General features: G+C 43.0%; 1 protein-coding gene across 1 annotated transcript in view; it reads left to right on the top strand.

Moving 5' to 3' along the window:
• Nucleotides 1-13,808, top strand: part of DNAH11 (dynein axonemal heavy chain 11) — a 190,061-nt gene that overhangs the window by 29,836 nt on the left and 146,417 nt on the right. The window contains exons 7-8 of the mRNA XM_089776661.1: nt 4,622-4,855; nt 6,371-6,538. Of these exons, the coding sequence (XP_089632787.1) occupies nt 4,622-4,855; nt 6,371-6,538 (402 nt within the window). The remainder of the gene's footprint in view (nt 1-4,621; nt 4,856-6,370; nt 6,539-13,808) is intronic.

Below are 13,808 nucleotides of genomic sequence, written 5' to 3'. Positions count from 1 at the left end.
CAGCAGACCAGGCTTTTGTTTTGGACTCTGGGGCAGAGCAGCTGGGGCGCTGCCGATTGGTCCTGCAGCGCCCGCTCTGGGCACTACTGGACCAACCCGGCAGCACCCCAGCTGCTCTGCCCCAGGTCCTGATTCAGCCGCTGCTGGTCAGTTTCAGCAGCGGCTGAATCAGGACGCCTGGGGCAGAGCAGATGGGGTGCTGCTGGGTTGGTCCAGTAGCACCGAGGAGCGGCACTGGAGCAACCCAGCAGCACCCCAGCTACTCTGCCCCAGGCGTCCCCAAGTCAGCTTCTGCTGAAACTGACCAGCGCTGACTACAGGAAGCCCCAGGCAGAGTTGCTCTGCCCCGGGCTTCCTGGAATCAGCTGCTGATCAGTTTCAGCAGCAGCTGACTTGGGGACGCCTGGGGTTCTTAAGTTGATTCTGTATGTAAGTCAGAACTGGCGGTCAGTTTCAGCAGTGTCTGAATCTGGACGCCAGTTCCGACTTACATACAGATTCAACTTAAGAACAAACCTACAGTTCCTATCTTGTACGTAACCCGGGGACTGCCTGTATGTGTCTCAGAATCCACGGTATCTATGAGTGCTCCAAACATAAGACAGATTCTGCTTAAAAAGGAAAATAGTACACTAGTTTGAATGATGTAGGTGAGACTCTGTTTGTTTTACTTCTTAATTCTGATTTTTACTCCAATCGCATCAACTTTTAGAGCCAATCAGGAGGGATGTTAACTGTCTTGAAAGGAAACCTCAAAAAATATTTGGCCACTGCTATGTTGGCTTCAAAATAAGGCATGGTAGAGTTAAATAATAAAAAATAACTGTAGATGGGAGTGTGTGTGTTTTTTTTCCTTATGTGTGAGAGGAGCTGTGAGGAAAAAGAAAAGTGAGATAGCAACAGAGCAAAGAGGAGAGGGTTTTTTCCAGTCTATTACGTAGGTAACTTCTCACTTGAATTATACTAATTTCATAAATTCAGTTCTTATATCTGATGTAACAACCATTAATTACAAGCTTCAAGGGGTAGCCGAGTTAGTCTGTACAGGAAAAACATAAAAAACAACAAATGGTCTGTGCCCACGAAAGCTCATCATACCATCTACATGTTTTGTTAGTCTATAAAATGCTACCAGACCATTTGTTGTTTATCATAAATTACAAGTTTGCCTCAAATGTGAATAAGCCAGACCAGGCAAAAACAATGTTTTACTCTTCTATATTGTCAGTGAATTTACATCCAAAGGTGTTGAGTCAGATGTCAGCTGCATCATTTTCCCAACACCTCAACTGGTGTGTGTTTATCATCCCCATTTTACTGTTGTGTTAACTGAGTGCCCAAAGTCTTACCTGATGTTTATGTGTCAGTGGATCTTTGTAGATATCAGATTGCTTTTTAATGGTAGAACCCAATCTCCTGTCTAACTGTGAGACCAGCCTGTTGCCTGGTACTCTTCTGCAGCAGATCCACCTAGTTTTTTATAATACATGCTTGGGTGTCCAGATACCAGGATTATTTCCAAACTGTCTCCCTTTGTGATATGGTGCTGCTTCATCAACCACTCTGTATCAGGTGTTTTTTATCTGTAAAAAGGGGATACTAAAACTTGCATACCACAGGGGCCACCAATGGCCGGGCCCAGCTCCTGGCCGGCCGGATCAAGTGCCATTCCATGAGGGCTACCAACTGCCAGGCCCAGCCTCCAGCTGGCTGGATCAAAGTACCGTGACTCCCCAAAACCCTTGGGGGTCGCGACCCCTGGGTTGCGCACCACTGCATTAGGCTATAGTTTTGTTTAATTATTTCTTAGATTCTTTGGAAATTGCTTTCTGTTTCACGAAGAAAATTTTGCTTTACAGTTTTAGCTATTAAAGTTCAACTATAGATAATTAAGTGATTTGCTTTGTTAGCTAGAAAACTACTGTAATTCTGTCCAGGTTCTATATGCAAACCTATGTAATTCTTTCCAGGGTCTATATGCAAAACTATATTACAAAAACTACAGGCAGTCCCTGACTTACGCAGATCCGACTTATGTCGGATCCGCACTTACGAACGGGACGTTTCTCGCCCCGGAGCTCACGGGCGGCAGGTCGCCACCCGTGTCCTCTGGGGTGAGAAAAGCTTCTCCTGGTCTCCCTGGTCTGCTGGGGGGGTCCAGCAAAGCCGCTGGACCCCCCCCCCCCAGCAGGCCAGGGACACCCGAGCAAAGCCGCCCAGGCAGCGGGACCCCCGCCACCTGGGCGGCTTTGCTCCTGTCCCCCTGGTCTGCTGGGGTGGTCCAGCAAAGCCGCTGGACCCCCCCAGCAGACCAGGGACACCCAAGCAAAGCCACCGCCTGGGCGGCTTTGCTCCCGGGCAAACGAGCAAAGCTGCCCAGGCGGCAGCTTTGCTCGGGTGGCCCTGCTCTGCTGGGGGGGGTCCAGCGGTTTTGCTGGACCCCCCCAGCAGACCAGGGGGACAGGAGCAAAGCCGCGGAGCATGCCCGCAGCGGGACAGCCACGGTGCGCCTGGACTGTCCCGCTGCCCGCGTGCTCTGTGGCTTTGCTCTGCGTCTCCCAGGTCAGCAGACCAGGGAGACGGAGCAAAGCCATGGAGGACTTGGGCGGTCCCGCCACCCCCGTCACCCTGGTCTGCTGGGGGGGGGTGCAGCTAGTGTCCCCCTCCAGCAGACCAGGCTTTTCTTGCCTACCCCTGGGGTAGAGCAGCTGGGGGCTGCCGGGTTGGTCCCGCAGCGCCGCTCCGGACCAACCCGGCAGCACCCCAGCTGCTCTGCCCCAGGCGTCCTGATTCAGCCGCTGCTGGTCAGTTTCAGCAGCGGCTGAATCAGGACGCCTGGGGCAGAGCAGCTGGGGTGCTGCTGGGTTGCTCCAGTAGCGCCGAGGAGCTGCGCTACTGGAGCAACCCAGCAGCACCCCAGCTGCTCTGCCCCAGGCGTCCCCAAGTCAGCCGCTGCTGAAACTGACCAGTGGCTGACTACAGGAAGCCAGAGGCAGAGTTGCTCTGCCCCAGGCTTCCTGGAATCAGCCGCTGATCAGTTTCAGCAGCAGCTGACTTGGGGACGCCTGGGTTTCTTAAGTTGAATCTGTATGTAAGTCAGAACTGGCAACCAGATTCAGCCGCGGTTGAAACTGATCAGTTTCAGCAGCGGCTGACGCCAGTTCCGACTTACATACAGATTCAACTTAAGAACAAACCTACAGTCCCTATCTTGTACGTAACCCGGGACTGCCTGTATGTTAGAAGAATGCTCAGGTTGCAGATTCAAGCATTCAGAAGTTAGAAAATACCAGAAATTAAGGTTGCTTGTGCATATGTATTATGATATATCTTTTAATTACATGATGCATATTTTGTGCATAGTTGGGACTTTTGATGAAGTTCTGGGTTCAATTTATTCCTGAGGGGAGTGTTAACTCGTGTTTAGACATTTCTGCTGCTGTGTCCCCTTGCACTCAATCTCTTTTTCTCTCTGCTTCTGTCCCTCCAATGTATTCCTGTTCTTCCTTGTCTTATCCCTCTTCCTAGCACTGCTGCTCTGCTTCTCACCCCTCTGCATTTGTGTTAGGACATCTCTTCTCCAAAGGTAAAAGATGGAGAGAATTTTGATTGTGGACGCTAACAGTGCTCTAATGAGCCTGTGCAAATGGCAATCTTCCAAGGTTTATAATTGGGTCTGATTTTGGCTGGGTTCTTAATGAGAAAACAAAAGACAACTTGATGACTTTCTTTGCCAAATTTCAGGTCCCTGCTTTAAGGAACAGAAGTGCAGTAGAGTATCTCAATGAAACATTTGTAAATGTTTTTAAAAATGAACAAAACGTCTTTATTTCACACTGAAACATTTTTCCAGAACTTCAGTAAATGAGTAAAGTATTCAGTCTGATCCTGACATGGAAAGCTTTATCTTGAGCATTACTGTTTTCTAAAGTTGCAAGTATCTGTGTCTAATAATGGGAAGTGTTAGCCAATTTCATTATAGGTGGAGCTGGCAGCACCACCTATCAAACAGTTACTATGACATAGCTATTTCTGGTTTTCACTGTGGATAGTTAAAGGGTCCATAAATAAGTTGTCTTAAAAAAACCAAATCACTACATTAACTTACAAAGTAAAAAAAGTAATATAGGTCTGAAGTTGGCAGTGTTAGCAGCATGTGTAATAAAGACTAGAGAGCTAATAGAGGAATTAAACAATAAACAGATAAATCCATCTCTAACATTAATTTTCCCCTAAGTATTTCTGATCTGTTTTTGTGGGGGTTTCCCCCCACTATAAACAAACCATTACACTTTCACTGTGTACAAAGATAGCATACCAGGGCTGGTTTGATTTCAGGGGTTACATATTTGATATCTGAGAATGATATGATGCAGCAAATACTGATTTTTTTTAAAAAAAGTGTTTTGTTTAGAGCATCTTAAATGTAAGCTATAACTTGGGAAAATTGCCAAGCTAAAATTTTTAGATCTATTTTTAATTAATTTAATTAATGTGATTAATTTAAATATTATTAGCAGTTGTATAGATGGTAAGAAGTGTATTTTTGACTAAAGTCATGGCTAGCTTTGATAAGCAGCGACTCTTTTGTTCTTCTGCTATCATTTTTATTAAATTCTAGGCTAGATCATACCTTTCGCCAGAAGATCTTTTGAAAGGAGAAATTGAAGAAACATTGGAACATGTGAAAATAGCTGTAAATACCTTAAGGAGCTTTAAGATGTTCTTCTTTAGCCACAGAGAGAAGCTGGCGAGTTACTTCACCAATGACAAAGAATTTAAACCATGGGATTTCCAATCTAATATGGTGTTTGCCAGATTTGACCTATTTCTCAACCGCTTAGTGAAAATTGAGGTATTATTTACTATTTACAATTAAGGTTATCCATTTTTCAAGCAGCATAGTATATCTGAGAATAACCACACCACATCTGAAGCAGAGGGGACGTTGTGTGAGCTTGCTGGAGAAAGGTAGTAGTGTTTCAGAAACTGCAGCGAAAAGGTAGGTGGGAGTCATCTTGGTCATACTGAGTCATCCCTGGGAATGTAGGGCAAAATATTTAAAAGGTGGAAGCCCCAGTGTTACAAGCCCTTTGTGTATGCAGCAAGCAATGCAGCTCCTGTCCTTCCTCCCTCCCCTTGAGATGGCAAATATCAGTTTGGTCAGGACCTGCTATGGGATTGCGCTAGTTGATCCTTTTAGGGGGGCTCTGAAGAAATTTTTCTCTCACCACCACATTGGCCTAGGTGGAGTTGGCTTTTTTTTTTCTGCCTTCCCACAGCGAGTGTCAGAAAGAACCTATTCTGGAGAAGAGAAAAGGAAGTTAGGGCAATGTCACAACTCACTTCATAACTGTGAGGCAGATGTCCAGTACAGATACTCTATAGGGAAGGTACCCAGTGACTAGATAAATGGCTTGGTAAAGAACTTAAAAAGGAGGTGCCGGTTAAAGGAATGGAATGAGATTGAGTGGGGGTTTGACTCACTGCCATATGAATCATAGAAATCCTTCCTTATAATCCACTTTAACTCCTCCATGAGGAGGTAAATGGTAAAGTGTAAGCCATGGGCTGGCTGGGGGATCTGAATGGAAAATGAAGGGGTGGGGGCCTGGTGAAAGCCCTGGGTAGTTACTTGAATGAACATGGAGTTGTCTGCGTTGTACACTTCTGTCTCCTGGGTAGTCTAATAATGATAATAATAATAATAATAATAAATAGTTATTTATTAAGTTGTGGCCTGATTAAATCCATAGCAAGTATCTCCTGTTTTCCTTTCAGTATAGCCAGAGAAACATGTTTTTTGTTGTTCCTATAAAGAGTTGCAAGTGTGCATTTCTAAATATGTTATCAAACAGTTCTGGGACACATGAAACTTATTTCTTTTGTGTGAAATTGAGACTACAGAAACTAAATTTTATTTGGAAAAGACTACAAAGAAGGCAATAAAAGGTTCAGCATTACATCTCTGAATCAAATTTATGTCTAACTTTCATGTTCATATTTTGTAGCGCATAATGACAAGGAATCAATGAAAGTATTTTTTCAGTCCCACTAATTCTTTCTACTCCAGCCACTGATGAAATTAAAGCAAATTTTACAGTTATTTATTTGGATTGGATAATTGTGTTTCCACTTAGGTTCAAATCTTGCGAGTGTCTCTGTATGAACGAATCTTGTGTCTAGCTGGAGCAACTTGCAAAACTTAGACCTTCCTTACTTACATCCTGGTTAATCAAGGTGGTGCAAATTTTTAACTCCATTTTTGTTTGTTGGTTTGAGTCAAACCAGGCAAAAACATCTCAAATAGAATGGTTTCTATTGTTTTGTGTTAAGACACATTGGATATGTTTGTTTTTCATTGATTTAGGATATCTTCGTTATCATGTTTGAATTTCAAAAGCTGGAAAAGCTGGAGTTTGGTGGAGTCAAGGGGAAAACTTTGAGTGAACAAATCTACAGAATGAATGAAGAATTTATAGAAAGCTGTAAAGTTTTTAAGGAGAAAACATATGATCCTTCAGATTTCCATAATATGGTAACCTTGCAATTTTTGTATTAGTGTGTTAAAATTTTATCTTAATAGTTGTGAAAAGATTTAGTTATTGTGAACATGAAAAAAATCATAGCATTTATTAGAGCCAGGCATAATATAAGTAGGCATTATGCAAATTTCCATCACAACTTCACTAATGCACCTCCATCATGACTTGCTATTATTCTATGCTCGTCTTCCAAGAGCAGTTTTCTGAGTATTTTCTCCTAACTGAATTATTTGGGAACTTTGAGGTGCACAAGTGTCCAAAAAGCATCTGTCAGGTTTTTTTGAGGATGTGAACATTGGTCTCCAGAGATTAAAAAAGGGTAATATGCTAATCCACTTAGGCTCCTACCAATCAATTAACCATTCTATTAAAAGTAGTTTGCTAACTGTCTTAATATGCCTTTTTAAATGGTATCTAAGAGCTAAGTCATACTTCATATTGACAACAAGAAGTCCTATGGCACCCTAAAGACTAACAGATTTGTTAGGCCATAAGCTTTCATGGGTAAAACCCACTTCATTAGATGAATTGGAGTAGTAGTTACTCCTCCAGTTAGCCTCTAAGGCCTGGTCTATGCTAAGGAGTTATTTTGAAATAGCCCCCTCCCCTTATTTCTCTCCTTATTTCGAAATAATAAGTGGAGTGTCCACACTACCAATCCCATTATTTTGAAATCTGTATTCCTGCTTTCCTTGGGGAATAATGCCTATTTCAAAGTAACTATTTTGAAATAGTGATAGAAATGTAGCCGTGTTAGTCTGGGGTAGTTGAAGCAAAATGCAGGACAATGTAGCACTTTAAAGACTAACAAGATGGTTTATTAGATGATGAGCTTTTTGATCTGAGGAAGTGGGTCTGGCCCACGAAAGCTCATCATCTAATAAACCATCTTGTTAGTCTTTAAAGTGCTACATTGTCCTGCATTTTATTTTGAAATAGTGTTAGTGTGGATGCTCTGCTGCTGCTATTTTGAAATAACTACTCCCCAGAGTAATTCAAAGTAATTACTCCCCAGTGCTAACTGGGGCTCTAAATCGAGGTTGCATGTCCACAATAACAGAGTCTATATCGTACTAATTTCAAGGCTCCCCCATACTGGGGACATGCTATTTCAATTGTTATTTTGAATTTAGTTATTTCAAAATAATTTCCTAGAATAGACATTCTCTAAGATGCCCTAGGACTTCTCATTGCAGGTACAGACTAATATGGTTACCCCTCAGAGACTTTTCATATTTTCAGTTTTGACATGATTTGGGCATGAGTAATGAATTGAACCTTAAGGTAGATTCTATTGGGAAATTTAGGTAGGGGACTTGTAAAGCACGTGTGCTATGTAATATCTTACAATAAATAATATTAACCATGTTGTAATATATTAATTAGTACAATTTTAATATTTATTTATATAGTATTATGATTCAAATTATGTATATACATATTTTGGTGGTAGCATCTTTTATTTTAAGATTTTAGTATTGACTTATTATTTATAATTCATTCCGGAAACCAAAATTCTATTTTTAAAGAATTCTGTCCCCTTTTTGCAATGATGCTTTCAAATTTGTATGTAATCAAGTTGTCTAATGGGATCTCAAAGAATTAGAGGAATAGAGTTAAAAATAAATTGTTACAGATATCAGCATTTTATTTGTTGTCAACAAAGGCACATATTTTCACCTTCAGTGTGCCAAATCTTGATATGTCATAATTAAAAAATTTGTTTTGGTATGTTATGTTGATAGTTTTTTTAAGTGAGCCAGCATAGACATTGCATACTCAATAGGACTATCATGTACAGATAAATAAGACTAAAATTTAGGGATGTTAAATTTAGTTTAACAAGGTGTAACAGTTAACTCGAACTAAGGACTTAGTTCGAGTTAACGTTTGACTGCTGCGTGTAGCCATGGGCAGTTAGTTCGGACTAAGAGGATTTAAAAATGGTGCCTGGACGGGAAGATGCAAATAAAGCCCGGGATATTTAAATCCCGGGCTTCATTTGCAACTTCAAATGCCTATATTAGCCTCCCTAGTTCGAACTAGGGGGATAGTGTAGACATACCCTGAGTGAGTTTAGGAACCAGTTGAGTTAAGTGTAGCTGAATGGGAATTGGGTGGATATCATGGAGCCTACTACCTGATTGATACACCTACATATCGGAGCCTTTAACCGTTTGATAGATTCTGCTTTGTCTGGTTTCACTCTGATCACATTGCATTATGGCTGTGTCTAGACTGACAAGTTTTTCCCCAAAAGCAGCTGCTTTTGCGGAAAAACTTGCCAGCTGTCTACACTGGCCACTTGAATTTCTGCAGGAACACTGACTTCCTACTGTCTGAAATCAGTGCTTCTTGTGGAAATACTATGCTGCTCCTGTTCGGGCAAAAGGGCCAGTGTAGACAGCTTAGATTTGTTTTGCGCAAAAAAGCCCCGATCGCGAAAATGGCGATCGGGACTTTTTTGCGGAAAAGCGCGTCTAGATTGGCACAGACGCTTTTCTGCAAAAAGTGCTTTTGCGGAAAAGCGTCTGTGCCAATCTAGATGTTCTTTTCGGCAAATGCTTTTAACGGAAAACTTTCCCGTTAAAAGCATTTGCGGAAAATCATGCCAGTCTAGACGTAGCCTACGAGTTTTCATGTTTCTCCCTCCATGAGAGGAAATCCTGGCCTATTTGAAATCAATGGAAGTTTTACTCGTTTTCTAATGCCACTCCTGCAGACTCTGCTTGCATTCTGAAAGTCATACTAAGCTTTGTTTCTCTCTCTCTCTTGTGTCTTCACCGGTAATGCAGGGCCAAGTTATAAGTTAGATACACTTGTGTAACTCTTCTGTCTTCAGATTCTAGCCTTCCTGACATCTGCTGTAACCCACTGTCTTTATTGTGCTTGTACAGGTGCAAACGATTGGAATTTAGGCTTCCTTTATCCTCATTGTGGGTTCTGCAGGGCTTTTAGCAGTAGAGTTCAGTTGTTAATTGTTTTTGTCACTAAAGCAGCTAGAACGTTTAATGCACAGGGAACACCTCTGTTACGTAAGGAGATGCCCTTTTTACAGACACACTTTTTTAGAACAGAACCAAATTCTAAGGTTACGTAAATGAATTGCAGATGATTTATGTATTAATAGAGGATGGAACAAAAATGAAGTACTGTGTAGTGTAGTGATTTTTGCAAATATCTGAAATATTTTAGATTTGTTTAAAAATGCAAGAATCATGCAAGCACAATCTGATAATTGTTAGGTTTTATTTTCTAACTTTTTCATAATATTGACATTGATAAAGTGAAAGTCTGAACCTACTGAAATTAATGGAAGCTCAAGGTTTTGTCCGTAGTATACATGTTGCAAAATAGACTGTTTTAATAAGAGTATTGAAAACATTCTTCAACTTCAACTTAAATCTGATCAGGTTAAAATTCTGGCAAAATATTAGGACTAGATTCTAGCTTCAATAAGACTTTGCTCTGTATGAAAACCTTAAAACCATTCTGGGGGGGAGGGAGAGGGGAAAGCCAGTGTTATGATTCTTATGATGCCTCTCTCCTAGCCCTAAGGGATGAATGAGAGAATGTAGGTATGGCTGAAGCACTGCTGTGTTCTGACAGCCCTTTGTATCTCCAGTAGGGTACAGGCTACATTGCCCCAAATTCTGGGTTGTGTGCAATTTGCATCATCTAACCTTCAGGTTGTATTTCCCTACCCAAAGGTGAAAGTTAGCTGGTGCGCCCCAATGTGGTGCAGTGGTAGGAAAGAGGGCCCCTCCCCCACCAGCCCAATTCTGTCCTCCTCCCCGCTGCTCAAAGTTGAGGCTGGCATGCAGGACTGGCAGGAGAGTCTCGGAAGTGTGGCAGAGACAGCTGGAACCCCTGAATGTGCATGACCAGTGGCAGACAGCCCTGACACAGCACAGGGAATGAAGCATGAGGCTGCCAGGAGAGTCCCAGGTGTGCGGGTCAGGCAGCTGGGACCCCAGAAGACAGCCAGACCCCTGGGTGTGCATGGCTGGCAGAACAGCCCTAGTGCACACAGCATGGCTGGCAGCTGGGACTGTGTTATGCAGGACCGTTAGGAGAGCCCCGGGCATGTGAGGCCAGCAGCAGGACCCCAGGTGCTGGGCCACAATCCCAGGGATGCTGCAGCACCCTACCTACCCTTAGCTCCCTTCCCATACCTATGACCATTGCCCCCACAGCTCCCATTTACCTTGGAACAGGATCAGTGCAGGGTAGAGTCATCAACAGGGACTACACCAGCCCTGAGACTTCCATCCCACACTCCATCCTACATACAACCCCAACCCCCTACCCTGAGTCCTGCACTCCCTGCCCCACTCCAACCTTCTTCCCTGAACCCCCTGGCCTCCAACCCTCAGTTAAATTTCTTACAGGTACTATTGTATCACAATCCCCCACCGCCTGCCCTGAGCTCCACCCCAGAGGGAGGGGGGTAGGGAGGGAGGGAGCAGGTTGAGCTATGGCAGTGCCTAAGAAACTTAAGTTACTATCACTCCTGTCTCTACCCATTTAAAATATTTCTTGAATGCTCCCTATATAAAAAGCATGTTTAAATATTGAAACTTCTTTAATAAACCTTCTAAGCCATTAGTTAAAATTCAGTTATTGTCATGTCTCACGAAATGGAGATTGCAAGTTGTTGTAAGTTAATCAGTTGTTAAGACATTGATTCCTTGTTTAGTGATTATGCAAAGGCCGCATTCAAAATAAACATCAGAGCACTCATTTTGTATTTAAAGCTTATTGACATTTCAGCTTAGTGCTAACTCAAGCGTATTCAAAAAGTATTAACTTTCTTTTTTATGGTGAGCATTCTTACTTTTGTATGCAGCTTTAGTGTTGACTGAAGAAGAGACAGTAAAATAAGAACAAGCAACAATTAGCTGTAATGTTTTTCTTGTTATCACTAAAACATTGCTTTTATTCAGGTCTTCAGGAAATGTTTGCCTTTGGGTTTTGTAATGCTAAGAAGCTTTAATAATAGCTGTCACGGTAAAACTAATGTGTTTGCAGAAGCTTCGAAGTTCATACTATTTACTCAGTGCACAGTATATGAGCTATGTCAAGCTATTTCCTCATAAATGTTCTACATGCATCTCAATACACAGCTTATTTTGTGTAGTTAATATATAAAGTACTGGAAATTCGGACACTTCCTCAAATGATCAGTTTTATTGACATGACTCATGATTATGTTCTCAATCAAGACTAAAGAAAATCTTTCTTCTTTGAGCACATATCTAGACTACTTAATCTGATATAGTAATATGTCACATCTCATTGGTAGAAACATATCTGAGTTTCTCTAATTGACTAGATGTGGAATAACACACACAATTCTCCTCCCCAATTGGTGTTTGTCTCATTTGATTGTTGTACGTTCAGACTATTTTCTATGTAGTGTTTTTTGGAAATGATAAAACTCTTTGCTAAAGATGTCTGATTTATTTAGTTGTCCATCTTGTGCAAAGTCTCTTACCTGTCCTTATTACTTTATTTCCAGCAGCTATCAAAGAGGCCTTGTTGGACTTGCTTATGGTGTTGGTGACCCCAGTTTCCCAACATTTATGTGACTGACTTAATCTTAGTAACATTTGTGTAAATCAGATTTTTCAAATGTGCAAAAAAACCCAACAAATTTAACTTTTATTGTGACTCTGACCACACTTGCAGCTGCACGTGATTTAACAGAGATGATCATGCTAAAAAGATAATGGAACTTGCAACTCTGAGGGTACATCTACACTACAGCGTTATTTTGGAATATCTAATTTCGAAATACTTATTTCGAAACAAGATATTTTGAAATAACGCATCTACACACAAAATGCATTTGAAATAGCATTTGGCTATTTTGAAATAGCGTGTCCACACTGAGTGGATGCTGAATCGCACTTAAGGCTGGCCGGAACCAGGTCCAGCAGGGCATCAGGTCAGGAGTTACTTTGTGTGGCTGCTGCATGAGGCTATCTGAGGCCTGTGCTTAAAGGGACCCGCCCAGCCCCCCCACTCCCGTCCCGCCTCCCTCCTCCCCATCCCGGTCAGCCGATTCTCAAGTTTCCCTGCTTGCTTGCCTACCTCAATGAGGGACAGCAAAGCATTTTGTGTTTGCATGCTCTGGTTGCCCTCACTTGGGACACCACAGCACTCTGCAACATGGAGCCAGAGCTGCCCCTGAACACTCTGGTGCTTCTCATGGATGCGTTGCTGGGAGCCTGGCTGCACTTTCTGCAGGCTGCCTTCTGGGAGGTTCATTGGGGGCCTGTCAGTATCCAGGAGGCCCTGTGGGAGAGCTTCTAACCTGAGGAGCACTAAGAGCTTCCCTGGTCTTCCCCACTGGGGGCTTGTGCCTCGTTCCTCCCTCATATCCTTCCACTTACCCCTCCCTAACCCCACTTCCTGATGTCAAATAAAATACATGTATTTTCATGAATACAAACTCTCTTTATTTAACAAAACGGGGGGAGGAGTGGGAGGAATGAAACTCGGGTGAGACTGGGGAAAGGAGGTGAGAAGAGAGGGTGGGAGAGGGGAGGGGGAAACCTGGGATCAGGGAGCTGGATGGCAAGGGAAAGAACGGGGAGGGGAAGCTCAGGGTTGGGGGTCTCGCTGGACCAACTTGATTTTCATGCAAACCTGCTCCTGGATTTGCATGTAGCCTTTGGTGGCCAGGCTGGCAGCTATCCTGCCTTAGACAGCCATGTTCCTCCATCTAGTGTGGAGATCATGGATGTTGGGGGCATCCCCCCAAACCTGAATAAGGTCCATGATCTCTGCCCTGGACCAGGAAATCACCCGCCTTCTCCAGGCCCTGGGAGCTGGTAGACTGCTCCTGGGGAGCGGTGGAGGGCTGGCTGCCAGTGGCTTGCTGGCTCATGTTTTGGGGCCACTGGATCAGGGGCAGTGACTGCTGGGTCTGGCCTGGCAGGCTTGGAACTGGCACAGGCACTGTGGCCAAAGTCTACACCTTTCAGGGCTCCGGGGTGGGGAGAGGGAGAGGAATGTTCTTGGTTGAGTCCGGAGTGGCCACCAGGACACCCTGGGAAGGGCTGGAGGCCCCCTATTTCAAAATAAGTGTCTACACAGCGCTTATTTTGAAATAACAATTTTGAAATTGGCGTTATTCCTCATAGAATGAGGTTTACCAATTTTGAAATAAGCCCTCTGCTATTTTGATTTAATTTCAAAATAGTGGATGGCTTGTGTAAACTCTAGGAAAGTTATTTCGAAATAACTTTGATGTGT

The sequence above is a fragment of the Pelodiscus sinensis genome, chromosome 2, assembly GCF_052426305.1.
Source record: "Pelodiscus sinensis isolate ZL-2025 chromosome 2, ASM5242630v1, whole genome shotgun sequence".
In the NCBI taxonomy this organism is placed as follows: Eukaryota; Metazoa; Chordata; order Testudines; family Trionychidae; genus Pelodiscus; species Pelodiscus sinensis.
This window is presented reverse-complemented; position numbering and strand designations above follow the sequence as displayed.